The 20621-nt window shown below is 42.4% G+C and overlaps 2 protein-coding genes across 2 annotated transcripts; both read left to right on the top strand.

Annotated features, from left to right (window-relative positions):
• The first annotated feature begins 2151 nt into the window (after positions 1-2151).
• On the top strand, positions 2152-11261 carry LOC139165423 (protocadherin alpha-5-like). The gene is made up of 4 exons (XM_070748604.1): positions 2152-4515; positions 8031-8113; positions 9475-9528; positions 11120-11261. The coding sequence occupies exons 1-4, from the start codon at positions 2152-2154 to the stop codon at positions 11259-11261; spliced, it is 2643 nt and encodes an 880-aa protein (XP_070604705.1).
• Positions 11262-11303: 42 nt separating this feature from the next.
• LOC139165422 (protocadherin alpha-5-like) lies at positions 11304-18889 on the top strand. Its single transcript, XM_070748603.1, has 5 exons — positions 11304-13664; positions 14590-14727; positions 14959-15123; positions 16863-16879; positions 18775-18889. Exons 1-5 carry the CDS (start codon positions 11304-11306, stop codon positions 18887-18889), a joined length of 2796 nt encoding a protein of 931 aa, XP_070604704.1.
• The last annotated feature ends 1732 nt before the right edge of the window (positions 18890-20621 follow it).

Here is a 20621-nt window from a genome sequence, read left to right as displayed (position 1 = left end):
CGGAGCAATGGGAAGCTGAAGCCGCCGGTGGTTTCAGACTCCCTTTGCTCCAGGCTGCTCTGCCCTGCCTGTCAGACCGTCTTTGTGTTTTTCGCTGGGGGGGGGAGAGCAGGAGGACCTTCCTGACTCCCTCCCCCAGCGCCGGACCTCCTGCCCTCTCTCCCAGACAAAACCCCAAAGTGGCCTCCCGAACCCGGAAAGAAGCCCCGCCGCCGGCTGTCACCTTTTAAAACAGCCGGGCGGCTTTCCAGCAGCCTCCGAACGCTGAACCCGGAAGTTCGGGTTTGGCGTTCGTAACACGAAAAAAGTTCGTACGAAGAGGCAAATTTTTTCTGAACCCCGGGTTCGTATCACGAGTTGTTCGTAAGACGAGGGGTTCGTATCTTGAGGTACCACTGTATATATTTTTGTGGTTAGAATCCCATGGAAATGTCACAGACCTGGTTCAGCTGGATAATCATTGCAGATAATAATTAATCCATATGAAACAGCTGACTGCCTATAATGTAAGCTTCTATCTGCAGTGATTCAGATGCTTTCCTTCCCATTTTCATGAGTTAACAATCACACGTAACAATCACTTTTCACATGTAATATACAGTAGTGGATTCTAAATCCCATCGCTATTGGTTTGCGTGGAAGCGTCCTGGGTGGGTGGGTGGGTGGGTGGAGCCTCCCACCATTGTCACTATTGAACCAGGTTGAACTGGGAGCAGCCCATTGCTGGTAGTATAATACCACACAGTTGTTTTGGTACTAGATATCTTCCTCCCAAAAAGGAAATGAAACTCTATTCTGCATCAAAATAAATATACTGTATTTTCTAAATTATAGGAAATAATAATTGCATTACATTTAAAGCACTCTATCCAAACTTGGGCAATATAGTTTCTGATAAAATAAAAAGCATGCTAATAAGTGCAGTAAGGATTATGGGCGTGAAAAGAAAACAGAAATTGAAAAATGTGTTTAATCTTGATATAGGAAGACTTGATTGAGGTGCAACTAATAGCATCCGTAAAGAAGCTGAAGGAATATCATAAAGAAGAAACCTTGTTTTCTTGGTCCCAGGCGGGAGGAAATAGTGGGTTCTGAATTCATGAATCCCCCATCCCAATTTAATGAGGTTAATAGATTTGGTACTATTTTCTTCTGAGCTATGAAAAGTAAAGGTACAAATTCCTTATTGTGGCAATATGTTCAGTGTATCTGTAGGTGTATAAAGAAAAAAAAGATAAATTCTTAAGTGAGGTTATTTAATGACAGACTCATTAAGTCACTTGAAATGAAATTTAAAAAAGATTAATGTTTGAATTTCAGTATCTTTTCTTCCTCAAAAGATTTAGTACAAAATTAAATAGGGGTCATAAGAAATACATGGGTTAGATTAATTGCAACAGGTAATCTATTTCAGGAATAAACCAGTCAAGACATGACATGAATTTTGAGAACTTGCCCTGCTTGTCATTTGTTGGAGCTACATATCCATGGAAAGATTTGCCTCAGAAATAAAACCAGAGAAGTACTCCTGCTTTCATAGTATTGTACATTTATGAGCTCTTTTGGAATTAATGCTCCAATTATTGCAATCCTGGTTAAAAGTCTGATTCAAATGCTTTGCAACTACTTCAACTTCATCTGGTGGTTACCTATTGTGAGCAATGGGAAAGATGGCCAGAAAACCAGACAAATATCCATTTCATATAATGCATTTCCATAGAAGGACCAAAGGATCAATATAAGATTTAAATTAATATAATAGAAAATAATAAAAGAAAGGGAATGACAAATCAGAAATAACAAGAAGGCTTCAAGCAAGCCCATGATGTCTTAAGGCAAGAATATCACAGAGGTTCAATGAAGAATGGAAGTCTGTTTCTCATTTTGAATTTTGATCACAAGAGGTCGCTGTTTCCAAAGGAAACCCTCTAACTGAAACTGAAAATGCAGAGCCCCTCCCTTAAAGGGACAGGCATTTCTTCCAGCCAGATCCACAAGGGAAATATCGAACAATAGAGAAATCTCAACAAGCTAAGATTCAACATATGAACGCAGTATGGCTGGAGTAGATGGGCTCTGCTCCTGACACCTTGGAGCTAAGATATTTAGAGAAAAACAGAGGAGCTTGCTGGTGTTGTGCCAGTGTCTGCCATGCTTACCTGGCCGAAGGGGCTGCTGCAGCTGTTTCTGCTCCACACTGCCTGGAAAATGGGGAGCGGCCAGCTCCATTATTCCGTGCTGGAGGAATCCCAGCATGGCACCTTTGTGGGCCGCATTGCCCAGGATCTGGGGCTGGAGGTGAGTGAGCTGGTGCCTCGGATGTTCCGGATGCTGTCCAAAGGAGAGAAGGACTATTTTGAGGTAAACCTGCAGAATGGGATCTTGTTTGTAAATTCCCAGATAGACAGGGAGGAGCTGTGTGCCAAGAATGCAGACTGTGTCCTTCATCTGGAGGTGATTGTGGAGAAACCTTTGAGGTTCTTCCATGTGGAAGTTGAAATCAAAGACATTAATGACAATGCTCCCATCTTCTCTGCCAGGGAACAGATCCTGAGCATAGCAGAATTGACAACAGCATCTGGTACCCGATTCCCATTAGAGAGAGGATCTGATTCAGATATTGGTACTAATGCTATGTTAACCTATAAGCTCAGCCCAAGCAGTCATTTTATTCTTGATTCAGGAAATAATGAAGATGAGAGTAAATCTGTAGTACTTCTATTGAAGGTTCCACTTGACAGAGAGGAGAGCCCTGTGCATCATTTAGTCCTGACAGCCACTGATGGGGGTGAACCAAAACTCACAGGAACTGTTCAGCTAGTCATCAATGTGCTGGATGTCAATGACAACCCTCCCGTGTTTAACCAATCTGCTTATAGGGTAAAGTTGCTAGAAAATACAGCTAGTGGATCATTAGTCATTACTCTGAATGCAACAGACTCAGATGAAGGAATTAATGGGGAAATCTCTTATTTTGTTAGTAATAAAGTACCTTTACATGTCACAAAGCTCTTTAGTATCAGTTCTGCTACTGGTGAAATCAGAATGATTGGAGAATTAGACTATGAATATATTAATTGCTATGAACTTCAAATTGTTGCAGAAGATAGAGGCAGTTCTCCATTATCAGGACATTGTGAAGTTTTTGTTGATGTATTGGACATGAATGATAATATTCCAGAAGTATTTGTGAATTCTCTCTCCGTGCCATTGCCAGAGGATTCCACTCCAGGGACAGTTGTAGCTATCCTCAGTTCTTCAGATAAGGATTCTGGAATCAATGGACAAGTAACTTGTGTCCTACAATCCTCTGAGTTACCTTTCAAAATAGAGTCCACATTCAAGAACTACTACTCCCTGATTATTGTTGCACCACTTGATCGAGAGCAGGTGGCTGAGTACAGGATGGTTGTGACAGTGGAAGATCAAGGTGTCCCACCACTGTCGTCTAGCATCACCCTCTTAGTCCCTATTAGTGACATAAATGATAATGCACCTGCTTTCACACATCCTTCCTACACAGTCTTTGTGAAGGAGAACAATCCCCCTGGTGCTCACATCTTCACAGTATCTGCCTCAGACCCAGACGTAGCTGAGAATGCCCTGATCACCTATTGGATAGATGAGAAGCTCTGGCCATTGTCAAACTACATCTCTGTACATTCGGAGAGTGGAAAACTCTATGCTTTGCAGTCCTTGGACTATGAGGAGTTGAAATTGCTGGAGTTCCAGGTGAGAGCCAAGGATGCTGGAATTCCCACTTTGTGTGGTAATGCAACTCTTCAAGTCTTTGTGATGGATGAGAATGACAATGCACCTGCCGTGTCAGGATTATCAGAAGAGAACCTGATTCTTCTAGTGGCCCCTGTGATGCCTGGGTATATTTTAGCCAAGATCCATGCCTTGGATGCGGATTCTGGATACAATGCATGGCTAAGATATGAACTGGTTGAAGAAAGCAATGGGCCATGGACTGTGGGGCAGTATAGTGGTGAGGTGAGTACCAAATATACTCTGGATGAATCAGAAGGAAGCAAAATCCAGTGTGTTATGGTTCTTGTGAAGGATCATGGAAAACCTCAACTCTCAACCACAGCCACCTTGACTGTGTCACTTGTGACAAGCAATGGTCAGACAATCAAAACAGATATTAACCTTCAAAGATCAGGGGAGAGCTTTGTGCCACTGGTGGACTCGATCAACATCTATCTTATCGTTGCTATCTGCTCTGTTTCCAGCCTCTTCTTGCTGGCCACTCTCCTCTATGTGGCCCTCCGATGCCACTGCAAGTTAAAGGAATCCATGGTTTATGGCCCTGGCATGGCCACCCTGGTATGTGCCAGCGAAGTGGGCAGCTGGTCCTATTCCAATCGCCACAGCCACATCCTGGCTGGTGTGAGCGCAGAGGTTGGTGCCAAGAGTGACCTTATGATTTTCGGTCCCAATATTCCTATTTTTGCAAATAATGGGGAACCTAGGAATGGGATAGAATTGTTTCCAGATTCAGCTAAAGAGGTGAGTTTCTGGTTTTGAAGTTATTGATAGTCATTCAAAATTGTATTTTTGCTTTACCATTTTAGGGTCAATTTTGGAATTTATCTATCTACAGTATATTCAGAAAGTATTCAGATCCCCTTCACTTTTCTCAATTTTGTTATACTGAGCCTGATTCTTCAGTTGTTGAAATTCATTCTTTCTGTCATTAGTATCCTATAACGACAAAGTGACATGACAAGCTTTGCACATCTGGATTGAGGAATTGTCTGCCATTTTCCCTCCAAAACCTCACAAGCTCAGTCAGGTTGAATAATGACAGTTGGTGGACAGCCCTTTTTTAGGTCCCACTGGAGATGTTCAGTTGAAATCAAGGCTCTGGCTGGGCCACTCTAAGAAACAGACTTGTCCCTAAGTGACTCCTGTGTTTTCTTGGCTTACCTCATTGTCATGTTGGAAAGTGAACCTTCATCCCAGTCTGAGGTCCTGAGTGCTGTGCAATAGGTTTTCATTGAGGAAATCTCTGTACTTTTGTCCATTCAGCTTTTCCTCAACTCTAATCAATCTCCCAGTCCCTGCCACTGAAAAACAGCCCAACATCATGATGCTGCCACCACTATCCTCCACTGTTGGGATGGCATTAGGCAGATGATGAGTAATGGTGCCTGGGTTCCTCCAGACATAATGTTTACATTTGGGACCGAACAGTCAATCTTGATTTCACTGGATGAGAGAATCTTGTTCTTCACAGTTTGGGACTCCTTTGGGTGCATTTTTACAAACTCCAAGTAGGCTGTCATGTGTTTTACATTGATGAAAGGCTTCCATCTAACCACTCTACCCTAAAGCCCTGATTGGTGGAAGGCTGTAATCACAGTGATGGTTTTTCTTCTGGAAATCTGTTCCATTGCCAGACAGGATCTCTGGACTTCAATCAGAGTGACCATTGGGTTCTTGGTCACCTTTCTTACTAAGACCCTTCTGCTTGATTACTCAGTTGATGGGTGACCAACACTTGAAAGAGTCCTAGTTGTGGCAAACCTCTTCCACTTGAGAATTATGGAGGTCACTGTGTTCTTAGAAACTTTCAGTGCAGCAGAAATTTTATTGTAACCTTCTGCAATCTGTGCCTTGCAATAATCCTGTCCCCGACCTCTGCAGGCAGTTCCTTTGGCCTCATGGCCTTTGCTCTGTTACAGTATGCATTGTCAGCTGTGAGGCCTTTTGTAGAGAGATGTGTGCATTTCCCAATCATGTCCAATCAATTTAATTTACATAGGCCAACCACAATCAAAGTGTAGAAACATGTCAACAACGATCAAGAGAAATGGGAGGCACCAGAACTAAATTTCATGTTGTGCTGCCCTATTCATTCACACTCACACATTTGGAGGGTTTTATGAAACCAAGATTAATAATCTATTATATGTTTTTTAAGAAAATATTTTGGAATGATAATAGTATTCAAAGATATTCTTCAAAATCATATTTTATTTAATTGTCTGTGTGATACAAATATAAATAAATTTTATTCTTCTAATGTTTGTATATTAATTCCATTTGGATTCTAGCAATATTTCTCAGACTTTGCAACTTTCAAATATGGGGACTTCAATACCAGAATTCTCAGCATCAGTAATTATTGGAAATGAAGCCCTTGCCTTTTTAAGTTGCCAAGGCTGGGAACTGAAATACTAATCTGTAGCTCATGAAGAAGTCAACCAATACATTCCAGAAATCCACATGGAGTTTTTCAGGACAATTTTTATTAATATTTATTATTATTTATTTAATTTTAAGCCTTTGGAGAGGGGCGGCATATAAATCCAATTAATAAATCATAAATAAATAAATAAAATAAATTAGACTAACCTTTTTTTAAAAAAAATTAAATAACTTCCTCAGTAAATTGATGGGAATAGGTATGCCACCCTTAGTCGCCTCGAGAAGGGCGGCATAGAAATCTAATAAATAAATAAATAAATAATGTTCCAGCAGTGGGTTGCTCCCGGTTTAGCATTTTCTCAATATATTTATTGTTAATATTTCAATTATAGAAACATTAAAATGCTTTTTGGTGAAAGTTGGGACTTCTGTTTTACAAAACCAATACCTAATTTTCCTAAACTAATGTATTAAGGCTTCTAGATATCTGTGAAGGCCAACTTGAGGCGTAGAAAAGAGAGCAGCAACCTTTACATAGAATTGAGCAAAAATAAGCTGGTAGATGAGGATAGAAGATGAAAGTTAGATTTAGAAAGAGGCAGGAATGTACCTCTGGTAACACAATAGAAAGCAACAAAATACATTGCTGCTTAGCTTCTTTAAAGATAAAATGGGCAGGCTATTAATGCTTTTGCATTTTATTTGTATAATTTCATTTTCATTTTCAGCCTCAGCAGACAGTAGATTATGTAGGATAGATAGGCAGAAGATTAGCAGAGCATATCCATAAACACCAAACCGTAATAACAATAGAGGATGAAAACTCCTTCATTTCACAATTTATGGACAGACTCAACCATAGTTTCAACTGGGAAATTTTGAATTTAAACCAAGTAAAATCCAAAACTGCTACAGAACTTTTAGATGCTTAGCACTCAGACAAATTAGTCATCAACAGACGCAAAGAGATAAACCAAAATTACACCATCGCAAGAGACAACAAAAAGTAAAGAAGGAAAAAGCCTAAAACACATCTCCAACAGCCAACAAACCCTGATACAATAAGAAAACACAAAAAAACACCCTAATCAAGGGACTACTTAGGTAGCGGTGTCAAATTGACATCATGTGCAGGCGATGCCCACTGCAATTCTGCAAAGGAAAAACATTGTGATACGTTGCTATACATACATTCTCTTCTATTTGAAGAATGTAGTCAACAGATTAAGCAAGTAACCTCCTTTGACACTCACTCCTGAAAACTGGGCAAAAAGCCACTTTCTCGTAGAGAAAGAACATCCAACCTGGACTACTATAAGATGCATAGGTTTTAACTCTGAAATTCTAAAGCCATGGCTATGGGTAGAGAGTTTTAAAAGTTGAAGATGACAAATGTCAAATTTCCCCAGGTTGGGAAACACTGGCATAAAGGAGGGCTATTGGAAAGCTTGAATATTGGCTATTGGAAAGCTTGAATATCATAAACCAGATTATAAATCAGAGGTACCATATTTTTTTGTGCAGAAGACGCACCTTTTTACTTCAAAAAAGTGTGTCAAACCTACGTACGTCTTATATATTGAACGTTGCATGGGGGGGAGTTGGGTGAAGGTCAGCAATGGTGACGGCAGCTTTCACATAGTCTGGCAGTGGCAGTTTTTCACGAAGCTGAAAAGCGGCTCGGGTGAGTGGCAGGGGCCAGACAGGGGCCGCCTCTCCCCGGCTGAGGCAGCTTCTCTCAGAGCACCCTTTGCCGATTGCTGTGCCCCCCCAAAGGCACCCCCAAAGGTGGGAGTTTGGGGTGGGGGCTGATGGAGCAAAGGGCCCTCCCAATGGATGATCAGGGGCACCCCGTGTGCCTCCTATGCCAGCTGGATGCGCAGAGCTCCAAGAGGACAGACGCCCACTTCTCCACAGCTGCCAGTCCTCGCAAGGAACACCCGCTGGTGGACAGGTGAGTTGGGGCATGGTGCAGCAGCTGTGGGGAAGTGGGTGGGCATCCCCTTGGAGCTCTGTGCATCCAACCTGCGGAGGAGGCACACGGGGCGGCCCTGATCATTCGGCTCAATCCTTTCTTATTGCTCACTGAAACCATTGCATTGGCAATAAGCATGTAAATGAACGACTGTCAGGATGCTAGTCCTCAGCGCAGCATGGTGTAAATTTAAAATGTTCTGAAAGAGGAGTCGTCAGATTTTTCCTAGTTAAAAGTTAGCAAACCATCTCAGGATGATTAAAAAGGGAGCTGGATGCTTGCAGTGATGGCAGACGTTCCTCGCAGGATTCGTCAGCTGCGGAGAAGCAGGTCGGTGTCCCCTCGGAGCTCTGTGCATCCAGCCAAGGTAGCCCTGATCGTCCGGTGGGGGGTTTACTCCAACAGCTCCCACCCTGATTTCCCATCTTTGGAGGCACCTTTGGGAGGGCATGGCGGTTGGCGAAGGGCACTCCCAGTGAAGCTGCCTCATCTGGGGAGAGGCGGCACTTGCTCAGCACCTGCCACAGCCATTCAGCATGGAAAGCCCAGGAGCATCAGACAATTGCTGCTGCAGTTTAAGTTTTAAGTTTATTAGATTTGTATGCCGCCCCTCTCCGAAGACTCGCTGCTGTAAATGTGTGGAAGAGGCTGCCAACCGCCCAGGCTGCCATAACCCCTTGTGAGCCGCAGGAACGCCTGCTCCTGCTACTCCCACTGGGTGCTGCTTGAACGCCGAGGCCCAGGGCTGAGAAGGCAGAGCCGGCCGCCCTCCTCTACTGCAGCAGGGGACCAAAGCCCTGCAGACGGGCCAGCGGTCATCCTGCTCGAGAGCCTGCCCAGTTGCTCCCCAAACCCAACCCCCGTCAGCTGCCCACGAAGGTGCTTCTGGCCCGGGAGAAGCCTGCCATGGCTGCCCAGACAGGGTGTCATGGCCACACGGCTGCTTCTCCCTGGAGCACAGCCATGTCGGCCTTGGGGCCCGTCCATGCCTCCAGTGATTGGCGGAGATGCAGGCAAGTGGAGTGGGCCCCATCCAAAGGTCTCTGGTGGATGGGGCAACAGGAAGGAAAGGGCAAGAGTCTTCAAACCTGCCAAGATTAAGGCTTATGGACTTCAACTCCCATTCCTGAGGTAGCATGACTGGTGGGGGAATTCTGGGAGTTGAAGTCCACAAGTCTTGAAGCTGTCAAGTTTGAAGTTTGTAAAAAATGTACATGGTTTTAAAAAGTATACATGGTTGTAAAAAGTATTCTGCTATACTGGTATTTTATTAAACAATATAATACTACACCATTTGGTTCAGAATTCTTTTTTCTTTGTTTTCCTCCTCTAAAATCTAGGTGCGTGTTATACACTGGTGTGTCTTATACACCGAAAAATACGGTATCTCTCAGGTAAAAGTTCAGCCATGTCTCTGTCTTCAAGATAAGACAAAGATGGTTGCTGTCTATATGGGAATCAATAATAACATATAATAGTCAATAAGTCTCACTTATTAACATGTAATCAAAGGTAGTTGCTGCTCTGCTGGCTGGAAGTAAGTTCTCTCAATATCTCCCATGGAATCAAGCCTTTTAGTATCTAGAGCCCAAACAGGTGGAATAATCTCCAATCTTTAGGGATAATGCCTTAGGTTCTGAAGCATTGCAGAATAAAATGAGTGGTCTAATAATATAAAAAGAAAATGGGATGTTCAAATGTTGAAGAACAGACTAATCACTGAATTCCCTTCTAAAATGAGAATTACTGGATGCTATTATTTCTGAGTTTGTGCATGCCCATTTGAACAGTTAGTTTATTTGTGGGGCAGTCAGCAAGATGAGGAAGTTGACTTATTCTGTAAAGCACCTGATTATAGGATGAGAATCAATGAATGGAAGATCTTCAGAGAGAAAGTCAACCTGGAACTAAGAAGCAGTTTCCTGACAATGACAACAATTAATCAACAGAACAGTTTGCTTCCCAGAGTTGGGTATGCTCTATCCCTGGAGATATGCAAAAATCCAGTAGATTGGATGACAATTTGTCCAGGATGCAATAACATCTCCTGCCTTTGGTAGGGGTTGATCTAGAAGACCTCCAAGGTCCCTTCCAGCTATATGAGTCATGGTTTTCTATATCTTCTTTAATCACAGTACAATGGGTGTTAGAAATCTGTGAGGTGTGAAGATACATGTTGATTAGAAACAATATTTAGGGGGCCAATTTATTAAGTCAACAACCAGCACTAAAGAGTCACAATGAAAGAAAGAAGGAAGGAAGGAAGGAAGGAAGGAAGGAAAGAAAGAAAGAAAGAAAGAAAGAAAGAAAGAAAGAAAGAAAGAAAGAATGGATGGAGATGAGGTACAGAATTTGGAGGAAATAAGAATGTTGACGTTCTGGTAGCTCCAGGACATGGTGGCGCGCCTCTGGTTCTTGGTATTGTCAATTAAGTTGCTTAATGTGATTGCATTCAATCCCTCATAATTTAAAAAATATTCCCAATGAAAAACTCATTTAGACATATAACTGAATATTTTGGAAATTCATATGTTGCTCTACTTTTCGTTTATTTGAATTATTTAAGAACTCTATACCCTAGTCAACAAACAAAAAACCCAACATAGACATTATTTCATATTTATTGCTTATCTTTTATGTACAGTACTTCTTTCTTACTGGTGTTTTATTATCTTGATTTGCTCATAACTAGCTCATATGGTTTGAAGCCAATTCAACGTTCCCTCATGGCCCCATGGTACATCTGTGAACAATGGATGAGATCACAAAAGTTCTTATCTTGGGTTAGTTTTTTATATGTATAGTTATGAATGAACTTAAGCACTGCATGGAAAAGATGTATGCATCTGAACTTGAAGACTGGGAAATTATTAAAAACCTGTCATGAATACAGAAGGAAAATTTGAAATTCAGTCACAAGAGGTCGCTGTTTCCTAAGGAAACCCTCTTAAGTGAAACTGAAAATGCAGAGCCCCTCCCTTAAAGGGACAGACATTCCTGCCAGTCAGGTCCACAAGAGAAATATCGAACAACAGAGAAATCTCAACAAACCAAGATTCAACCTATAAACCAGTATGGCTGGGGTAGGTGGGCTCGGCTCCTGACACCTTTGAGGCAAGATATTTAGAGGAAAAGAGAAGAGCTTGCTGGTGTTGTGCCTGTGTCTGCAATGCTTACCTGGCCGAAGGGGCTGCTGCGGCTGTTTCTGCTCCACACTGCCTGGAAAATGGGGAGCGGACAGCTCCATTATTCTGTGCTGGAGGAATCCCAGCACGGCACCTTTGTGGGCCGCATCGCCCAGGATCTGGGGCTGGAGGTGAGTGAGCTGGTGCCTCGGATGTTCCGGATGCTGTCCAAAGGAGAGAAGGACTATTTTGAGGTAAACCTGCAGAATGGGATCTTGTTTGTAAATTCCCGGATAGACAGGGAGGAGCTGTGTGCCAAGAATGCAGACTGTGTCCTTCATCTGGAGGTGATTGTGGAGAAACCCCTGAGGTTCTTCCATGTGGAAGTTGAAATCAAAGACATTAATGACAATGCTCCCATCTTCTCAGCCAGGGAACAGATTCTGAGCATGGCTGAATTCATAACAGCATCAGGTACCCGCTTCCCTTTAGAGGGAGCCTCTGATGCAGATATTGGTACTAATGCTCAGTTAACATACAAGCTCATCCCAAGCAACCATTTTGCTGTTGATTCAGAAAATGATGAAGAGGAGAGTAAATCTGTAGTACTTCTATTGAAGGTTCCACTTGACAGAGAGGAGAGCCCTGTGCATCATTTAGTACTGACAGCCACTGATGGGGGTGAACCAAAACTCACAGGAACTGTTCAGCTAATCATCAATGTGCTGGATGTCAATGACAACCCTCCTGTGTTTAACCAATCTGCTTATAGGGTAAAGTTGCCAGAAAATACAGCTAGTGGGTCATTGGTCATTACTCTGAATGCTACAGATTTGGATGAAGGGATTAATAGGGAAATATCTTATTTTTTTAGTAATAAAGCACCTCCACATGTCACGAAGCTATTTAGTATACATGCTGATATTGGGGAAATCAGAGTGATTGGAAAATTAGATTATGAAGAAAGTAAGTTCTATGAACTTCCAATTACAGCAAAAGATAAAGGCAATTCTCAGTTATCAGGGCACTGTAAAGTTTTCATTGAGGTTTTAGACATGAATGATAATATTCCAGAATTATCTGTGCATTCTCTCTCTATCCCATTACCAGAGGACTCCCCTCCAGGGACTGTGGTAGCCATCATTAGTGCTTCTGACAAGGATTCTGGCAACAATGGACAAATAAATTGTTTCTTCTGGCCCACTGGAGTACCCTTCAAACTTGAGTCCACATTCAAGAATTACTACTCCCTGATTGTTGGAGCACCTTTGGATAGGGAGCAGGTAGCTGAGTACAGGATGGTTGTGTCAGTGGAAGATCAAGGTATTCCACCACTGTCTTCTAGTCTCACCCTCTTAGTGCCTATTAGTGATATAAATGATAATGCTCCAGCTTTCACACAGCCCTCCTATACAGTGTTTATGAAGGAGAACAATCCCCCTGGTGCTCACATCTTCACAGTATCTGCCTCGGACCCAGACGTAGCTGAGAATGCCCTGATCACCTATTGGATAGACGAGAAGCTCTGGCCATTGTCAAGCTACATCTCTGTACATTCAGAGAGTGGAAAACTCTATGCTTTGCAGTCCTTGGACTATGAGGAGTTGAAACTGCTGGAGTTCCAGGTGAGAGTCAAGGATGCTGGAATTCCCACCTTGTGTGGCAATGCAACTCTTCAAGTCTTTGTGATGGATGAGAATGATAATACACCTGCTGTGTCAAGATCATCAGAAGAGAACCTGATTCTTCTAATGGTCCCTGTGATGCCTGGGCATATATTAGGCAAGGTCCATGCCTTGGATGCGGATTCTGGATACAATGCGTGGCTAAGATATGAACTGGTTGAAGAAAGCAATGTTCCATGGACTGTGGGACAGTATAGTGGTGAGGTGAGTACCAAATATTCTCTGGACGAATCAGAAGGCAGCAAAATCCAGAGTGTTTTGGTTCTTGTGAAGGACCACGGAAGACCTCAACTATCAACCACAGCTACCTTGACTGTGTCATTTGTGACAAGCAGTGAGTCAATCAAAATGAATATTAACCTTCAAAGGTCAGGAGAGAGTTTTGTGCCACTGGTGGATTCGATCAACATCTATCTTATCGTTGCCATCTGCTCTGTTTCTAGCCTCTTCTTGCTGGCCACTCTCATCTATGTGGCCCTGCGATGCCACTGCAAGGCAAAGGAACCCATGGTTTATGGCCCTGGCATGGCCACACTGGTCTGTGCCAGTGAAGTGGGCAGCTGGTCCTATTCCAATCGCCATAGTCACATCCTGGCTGGTGTGAGCACAGAAGCTGGTGCCAAGAGCGATCTCATGATTTTCAGTCCCAACATTCCTGTTTTTGCAAATAATGGGGAACTTAGGAATGGGACAGAATTGATCCTAGATTCAGCTAAAGAGGTGAGTTTTTCTTTTTAAAGTTGGTGATAGTCATTCAAAATAGTATTTTTATTTTAGGATCAGGATTTATCTACCTACAGTATATTCAGAAAGTATTCAGATTCCCTTCATTTTCGTCAATTTTGTTATACTGCAGCCTGGTTCTACAGTTGTTGAAATTCATGTTTTCTCTCATTACAGTCAGTATCATATAATAGCAAAATGCAAACAGAATTTTAGAAATATCTGTAAATTAATTAGAAAGTAAAAAACTGAAATGACACATTGGCATAAGTATTTAGAGCTTTTGTTCAGTACATTGGCAGCAATTATAGCCTAAAATCTTTTGAAGTATGACATGGCAAGCTTTCCAAGTCTGGATTGGGGAATTTTCTACCTTTCTTCCTTCAAATCCTCACAAGGTCAGTCAGGTTGGATAATGACAGTTGGTGGACAGCCATTTTTAGGGCCCTCCGGAGATGTTCAATAGGGTTGAAGTCAGGGCTCTGGCTGGGCCAATTTAAGAAACAGAATCGTCCCTAAGTGACTGCTGGGTTGTCTTGGCTGTGTGCTTTGATCATTGCTATGTTGGAAAGTGAACCAGGCATAACATTTGCAATTGGGGCCAAACAGTTCAATCTTGGTTTCATTGGATCAGGGAATCTTGTTCCTCATACTTTGAGAGGGCTTTCATGTATTTTGCACTGAGGAGAGGCTTCCATCTAACAATTCTGCCCTAAAGCCCAGATTGATGGAGGGTTGCAATCACAGTGATGGTTGTTCTTCTGGAAATCTGTTTTATTTCCAGACAAGATCTCTGGAGCTCAGTCAGAGTGACCATTGAGTTCCTGGTCATCTTTCTTACTAAGGCTACTCAATTGCTCAGTTTGACCAGGTGATCAACTCTTGGAAGAGTTCTGATTGTGCCAAACTTCTTCCATTTTAGAATTATGGAGGCCACTGTGTTCTTAGGAACCTTCAGTGCAGCAGAAATTTTATTGTAGCCTTCAGCAATCTCTGCCTTACAATAATCCTGTCCCTGAGCTCTGCAGGCAGTTCCTTTGACCCCATGGCTTTTAGTTCAGTATGTATTGTCAGCTGTGAGGCCTTTTATAGAGAGGTGTGTGCATTTCAAAATCATATCCAATCAATTGATTTTATCACAAGTCAGCTACAATCAAGGTGTAGAAACATGTTGCCAATGATCAAGAGAAATGGGAGGCACCAGAGCTAAATTTCAGGCTGTACTGTTTTATTCAATCACACACACACACATTTGTGTGATTCATGGTGGGTTTTATTTGTTTTCTCCCAGCAGTCCTCTTCATGCGGCTTTATAACTGTCTCAACCAAAGCCAGTCACAAACAAGCACAGATCAATTACATAGACAATGGCTATTTGGTCCATAATACAAACAGCAAGCTGGTCAAGCAAGCTGGCCTAATAAATGAACATAAAGCTCCCCAGGGAAAACCTGAGGTATTAGCTCATGGATAATAGTTCTCTGTCTGTCTCTCCATTTGTCTGTCTGTCATCTACCTACCTACCTACCTACCTACCTATATCATTTATCTATCTCTTTCATTTTACTTTTACAATAACAGTTGGTAATACCTAAAATGTGAGCTCATTGCACTAAATCAGAATACTGAGTTGCAAATCCATGATATGTTTTGTAAGAAAATATTTTTGGAACAATAATATTAAAAGATATGCTTCAAAACCATATATTACTTGCCATATTTTTCAAGGCTTCCATCTAACAATTCTGCCCTAAAGCCCAGATTGATGGAGGGTTGCAATCACAGTGATGGTTGACGTCAAATACTGGGTGCATCTTATACACTGAATATTGCATGGGGAGAGTGGGGCGGTGTGGCAGCAGTGGTGGCAGCATCCTTCCCGTAGTCCTGCGGTGATGGCTTTTCATGAAGTTTGGTGGCTGGCTGCCATTGCAGCTGCCAAAACATGAAAAAGCTGCAGAGAAAGAGCTGCTGTTGCTGCCATTCCTGCTCAAAGCTTGGGAGGAGTTGCTGCCGCCACTACTGCCCACCACCAGCCACTGCTACCAAACTGCGTAAGAAGCCACCACCGCTAGACTACAGAAAGGCTGCTGCTGCCACAGCTAAGAGACTGGCTTCTCTCAGTGGTCAGCAGCGATGGTAGCGGCTTTCCTATAGTCTGGCGGCGGTGGACGATCTTCAAAGAGAGTTGAGAGATATCCACAAACTGGAGGACAAGACAAGACAAGCCTTCCCCATTTCCACCAGTGGGGACCCTGGTTCTCCTTTCCCTTCTGCGGCAGAAAGCACCCTTTCCTGCCCAGCAGAGCTTTCAGGGAGTGCTAGGTTAAGAGTCGAAACCAGGCGGGCTTCCTCACTCATCACCTGCCAGACTCCAGTTTGGAAAACCTCCCTCACCGAGAGTTGCACCGAGTGGGACACCGGAGACCTGGGTCTCCAACTCGCCCTGTTGATGTGCCCAGGGGGGACCCTCCTTACCCACCATTTCCAAAACTCTGGTGGCCTCGGTGCCAGCAATGTGAATGGATCCAGCCAAACGGAGCAAACCAAGCTGTGCGCTAAGAGGCTGGAAAGGACATGCTCGGATGGAAGGAGGGGGGGAAAGGAATTGCCCTTCCATTCATTCTGCGTTGAAGGAACTAGAGCGATGTCTGTCTTCCACACACTGCAGGATGAAGCCTGCATCTGAGGAGCCACCACCGCTTCAGCTGTCTGAAGCAAGCCACCTGACAGGTTTGAAGACCAACTTCCAGGTTTGAACACCCCTGAGTTAGGGTGCAAGGGTCTTCAAATTTGGCAAGTTTAAGGCTTGTGGACTTCAAGTCCCATTCTTGTGGTAGCATGACTGGTGGAGGAATTCTGGGAGTTGAAGTCCACTAGTCTTAAAACTGTCAAGTTTGAAACCCCCTGAGTTAGGGGTTAGGAGTGCAAGTGTTTTCAAACCTGGCAAGTTTAAGACTTGTGGACTTCAACTCCTATTCCTAAGGTATTATGACTGGTGGAGGAATTCTGGGAGTTGAAGTTCACAAGTCTTGAAGCTATCAAGTTTGAAGTTTGTAAAAAATGTACATGGTTTAAAAAAGTATAAATGGTTGTAAAAAGTATTCTGCTACACTGGTATTTTATTAAACAATATAATACTACACCATTTGGTTCAGAATACTTTTTTCCTTGTTTTCCTCCACTAAAATCTAGGTGCGTCTTTTACACCGGTAAGTCTTCATTTTGCCACCATCTGGTTAATCCTTTTATCACACCCTCTTCCACCTGTGATAACATTCTGTATATATATTACTTGCTTGTGCCTTTATATCATCCCTTTTTTCTTTTAATATTTTCTCTGAGTTTCTTCTCTTAGTAATGCTTCTTTATTCTCCCTTTCATTCAAATATTTACTTATTGCGTTTATCTGCAACCAGCTCTGTTGGCCCAACCACCTTTCTAAACAAATTCTACTGACTCTTCCTTCCTTCTCATATAACTGTTCTATTCTGGTTATCCCTTTGTCATTAAATTCCTTTATAATTTTATTTAAATTGGTTTTGTTATCTCTGTTTAATACGTGCAACGTTGACAGCTTTGATCTTCTTATTCCCATTTTCCCCTGCCATTTTGACCAGATTTCTAAAGTCTCCTTTAAAGGGTCCATTAATTTATCGATTTCCTTTTTATTCCATTTTCTGAATAACAGCTCTCTATTTTTAATTTTATTAATCTCTTTTTCCAATGTAACCCATTTATTGTTCTCTAATATCTGCAACTCCATTAATCTTTCAATTTGAAACGCGTCTCTATATAGCTCCAAGCTAGGGTTTCCCCATCCTCCATCTTTTTCATTAGCAATCAGCCATTTTTTCCTTATTCTAGGTCTTTTATTCTCTTCTATCCAATAATTCAATTTACTATCCCATTCCCTCAATTTTGCCCCTGAAAAGGTGCCTGGTAAAACCTGAAATAAATACATCATTTTTGGGATAATCATCATTTTAAGTGCTCTTATCTTTTCCATCCTTCTCAATTTTGTATCTTTCCAACTCTTCATCTGTTTTAACATTTTCTTCCACATCAGATTATAATTAACCTTCACTATTTTATTTCGATTTTTTAATAACCATACTCCCAAGTATTTCACTTTTTTTACATCGGTAAGTCTTATACACCGAAAAATACAGTAATAGTCTGAATGATACAAATATAAATAAATGTTATTCTTCTAATGTTATTATTAATTCCATGTAGATTCTAGCAATATTTCTCAGACTTTGCAACTTTCAGATATGTGGACTTCAATTCCCAAAATTCTCAGCAACAGCAATTATTGGAAATCAAGCCCTTGCCCTTTTAAACTGCCAAGGCTGGGAACTGAAATACGAATCTGTAGCTCATGAAGAAGTCAACCAATACATTTTAGAAATCCATGTGGAGTTTTTCAGGACAATTTTTATTAGGCTAACCTTTTAAAAAAATATTAAATAACTTCCTCAGTAAATTGGTGGGAATAGATAATGTTTCAGCAATGGGTTGTTCCTGGTTCAGCATTTGTTCTATTATACTATTGTTCTAAATACTTGTTTTATACTATTATAACAATATTATACTATTGTTCTAAATATTTGTTCTAAGTAATATTGTTAGTATTTCATTTATAGAAAAATTAAAATGCTTTTTGGTGAAAGTTGGGACTTCTGTTTTACAAAACCAATTTCTATTTTTTCCTAAACTAATGTATTAAGGCTTCTAAATATCTGTGAAGGCCAACTTGGGATGCAGAAAAGATAGCAGCAACTTCTGCATAAAATAGAAAAAAAATAGGCTGGTGGATGAGGATAGAAGATGAAAATTAGATTTAGAAAGGCAGGAATATACTTTTGGTAACACAATACAGAAGCAAAAATATGAAAGGTTAGGCTCTCATGACCACTACGTGGCAGGAAAATAAGAACAGTCCTGATTTCACATGGTTTTAACTAATCTTGTTAAATTCTGGTACGGAAGGGATTGGAACCTGGACTAGTAACAACACCTCTTTATTGTAAGACAGTAGGATCCAGCAAAAAGCTAGGCTGACAACTCTCCATTTTATACATCTCCTTTTTCCCACTTACAGAGCAGACCTTGGAGTAAATAGCATGTTCTCAATACATAACCCTCCCACTTTGGTTCAGTTCACCATTAGCACACGTAGTCCCATAGATAGGCAGGGTGCTGAGGAACCCTCGTAGACCTGCGCAGATCAGTAAGGGAATTGATTTCGAGCAGGGAAAATGGCTTTGTTGTTTCTGGCTCTGCTTGTGGAACCTTCTGGAAAGCCTGAGTGAGGCCAAGGATTCTACAGGAACCAGTTTGTCATGTGGTGGTTCTACAGGTAAGTGCTCCGTCACCCATGGGTTTGAGTTCTTGTAAGGAAATCATGATTAAGGGGTTGGTATGTATTTTGCACTTAATGGTTGGTGGCTGCGCAGTTGATCAATGTAGCACTGCCATTTTCTAGCATCGCCTAGTACTATGATATAGGATTTTGGACCTGTGGTTTTGCATATTTCTCCAGGTAGCCATAGGGCCCACCTGAAAAATTCCTAGCGAATACTGAATCATTTACCTGAAATGTTCTGGTTTTTGTGGAAGTATTGCAATCTCTCTGGTTGGAATAGGTTGGGTGTAGTCTATCTAGCATTACCTGAGTCACCGACCCATGAGTATCTCTTCTGGGCTTCTTCCAGTAATTGTGCTGGGAATAATATGTCAGACTAGGAAGAATTTATCTATGCTGGCCTGCCAATCGCCTTGTCCCAAATGCCCTAGGGCAGTGATGGCGAACCTTTTTTTCCTTGGGTGCCGAAAGAGCATGGGCACATGCTATCGTGCATGTGTGAGTGCCCACACCCATAACTCAATGCCCGGGGAGGACAAAAACAGCTTCCCCCACCCCCTATAGGCACTCTGAATGCTGGAAGTAGCCTGTTTCCCAACTTCTAGTGGGCCCAGTAGGCTCATGTTTCGCCCTTCCCAGGATCCAAGGGTTCCCTGTAGCTGGGGGGAGGGGGGTAAAAGTGTTCTCCCCATCCTGCCAGAGGCTCTCTGGAAGCCAAAAATGCCCTCCCAGAGCCCCTGTGCTAGCCAAAAATCAGTTGGCCAGCACACACATGCATGTTGGAGCTGAGCTAGAAAACCGTCAAACTCTGTTGCCGTAAGTTGTGGACTGTTGTCAGATACCAGTGTGTCAGGTAGCCCATGGGTGGCAAACAGTTTCTGGACTGTCCAGATCATATAGTTGGTGATGGTAGAACCCATTAAGACTATCTCTAGCCATTTAGAATATGTATCTACTATCACCATGAATGTTTACCCAGGAAATGGTCCTGTAAATTCGATATGTATCCATGAACACTCCAGTATTGGGGCCTTGGTAGGTGCAGGCCTAGACTCTTGGCAAGATGTGCAACCTGCTACCCATTCTTTGACTAGTTATCCATGTTGGGCCACCACATGTAGCTTTGCATTAACACTTTCATCCTAACCACCCCTGGGTGTCCCTCATGCAAAGTCCTTAGAATCTCCTCTAGTAGTGATGGAGGAACACCTCACAATATAGGCAACCCCCCTGAACTGATATGTCACACTGCCTGGTTACAAAGGGACTGAATTCAGGTTTAATTGGGCCTTGCAGCCATCCTCTCCACATCCAGTTTAAAATAGTCCTGGAGACCAGGTCTCATGTAGAGTGAGTGGCAATGTCAGCAGACATTACCAGGCCTGGGTTGGCACAGTCAATGAGTAAAACAGGGATACCCAGAGTGGGGTTGTCCATGATTTTGGGGAGAGCGCAGTGGCTCAGGCCATCAGTATGTCCCATGGCTTTGTCACTAGTTTATAGGAATAGGTAGCCAGGAATATAGTCCATCTTGCAAGCCATGGAGATAGTAAGGCCGGAGTGGGCCTGTCACTTGCAGTAAG

Source organism: Erythrolamprus reginae, chromosome 3, assembly GCF_031021105.1.
Source record: "Erythrolamprus reginae isolate rEryReg1 chromosome 3, rEryReg1.hap1, whole genome shotgun sequence".
Classification (NCBI taxonomy): domain Eukaryota; kingdom Metazoa; phylum Chordata; class Lepidosauria; order Squamata; family Dipsadidae; genus Erythrolamprus; species Erythrolamprus reginae.
This window is presented reverse-complemented; position numbering and strand designations above follow the sequence as displayed.

What these genes read in the sequence shown, in the direction of transcription:
- LOC139165423 (XM_070748604.1), top strand. Translation starts at nt 2,152, where the DNA reads ATGCTTACCTGGCCGAAGGGGCTGCTGCAGCTGTTTCTGCTCCACACT. An exon ending in GAACACCCGCTGGTGGACAG is followed by an intron (nt 8,114 to 9,474) that starts GTGAGTTGGGGC and finishes TCTAAAATCTAG; the next exon opens with GTGCGTGTTATACACTGGTG. An exon ending in AAAAATACGGTATCTCTCAG is followed by an intron (nt 9,529 to 11,119) that starts GTAAAAGTTCAG and finishes CCTCCCTTAAAG; the next exon opens with GGACAGACATTCCTGCCAGT.
- LOC139165422 (XM_070748603.1), top strand. Translation starts at nt 11,304, where the DNA reads ATGCTTACCTGGCCGAAGGGGCTGCTGCGGCTGTTTCTGCTCCACACT. An exon ending in TCCTAGATTCAGCTAAAGAG is followed by an intron (nt 13,665 to 14,589) that starts GTGAGTTTTTCT and finishes CTTCCATTTTAG; the next exon opens with AATTATGGAGGCCACTGTGT. An exon ending in ACCCCATGGCTTTTAGTTCA is followed by an intron (nt 14,728 to 14,958) that starts GTATGTATTGTC and finishes GTTTTCTCCCAG; the next exon opens with CAGTCCTCTTCATGCGGCTT.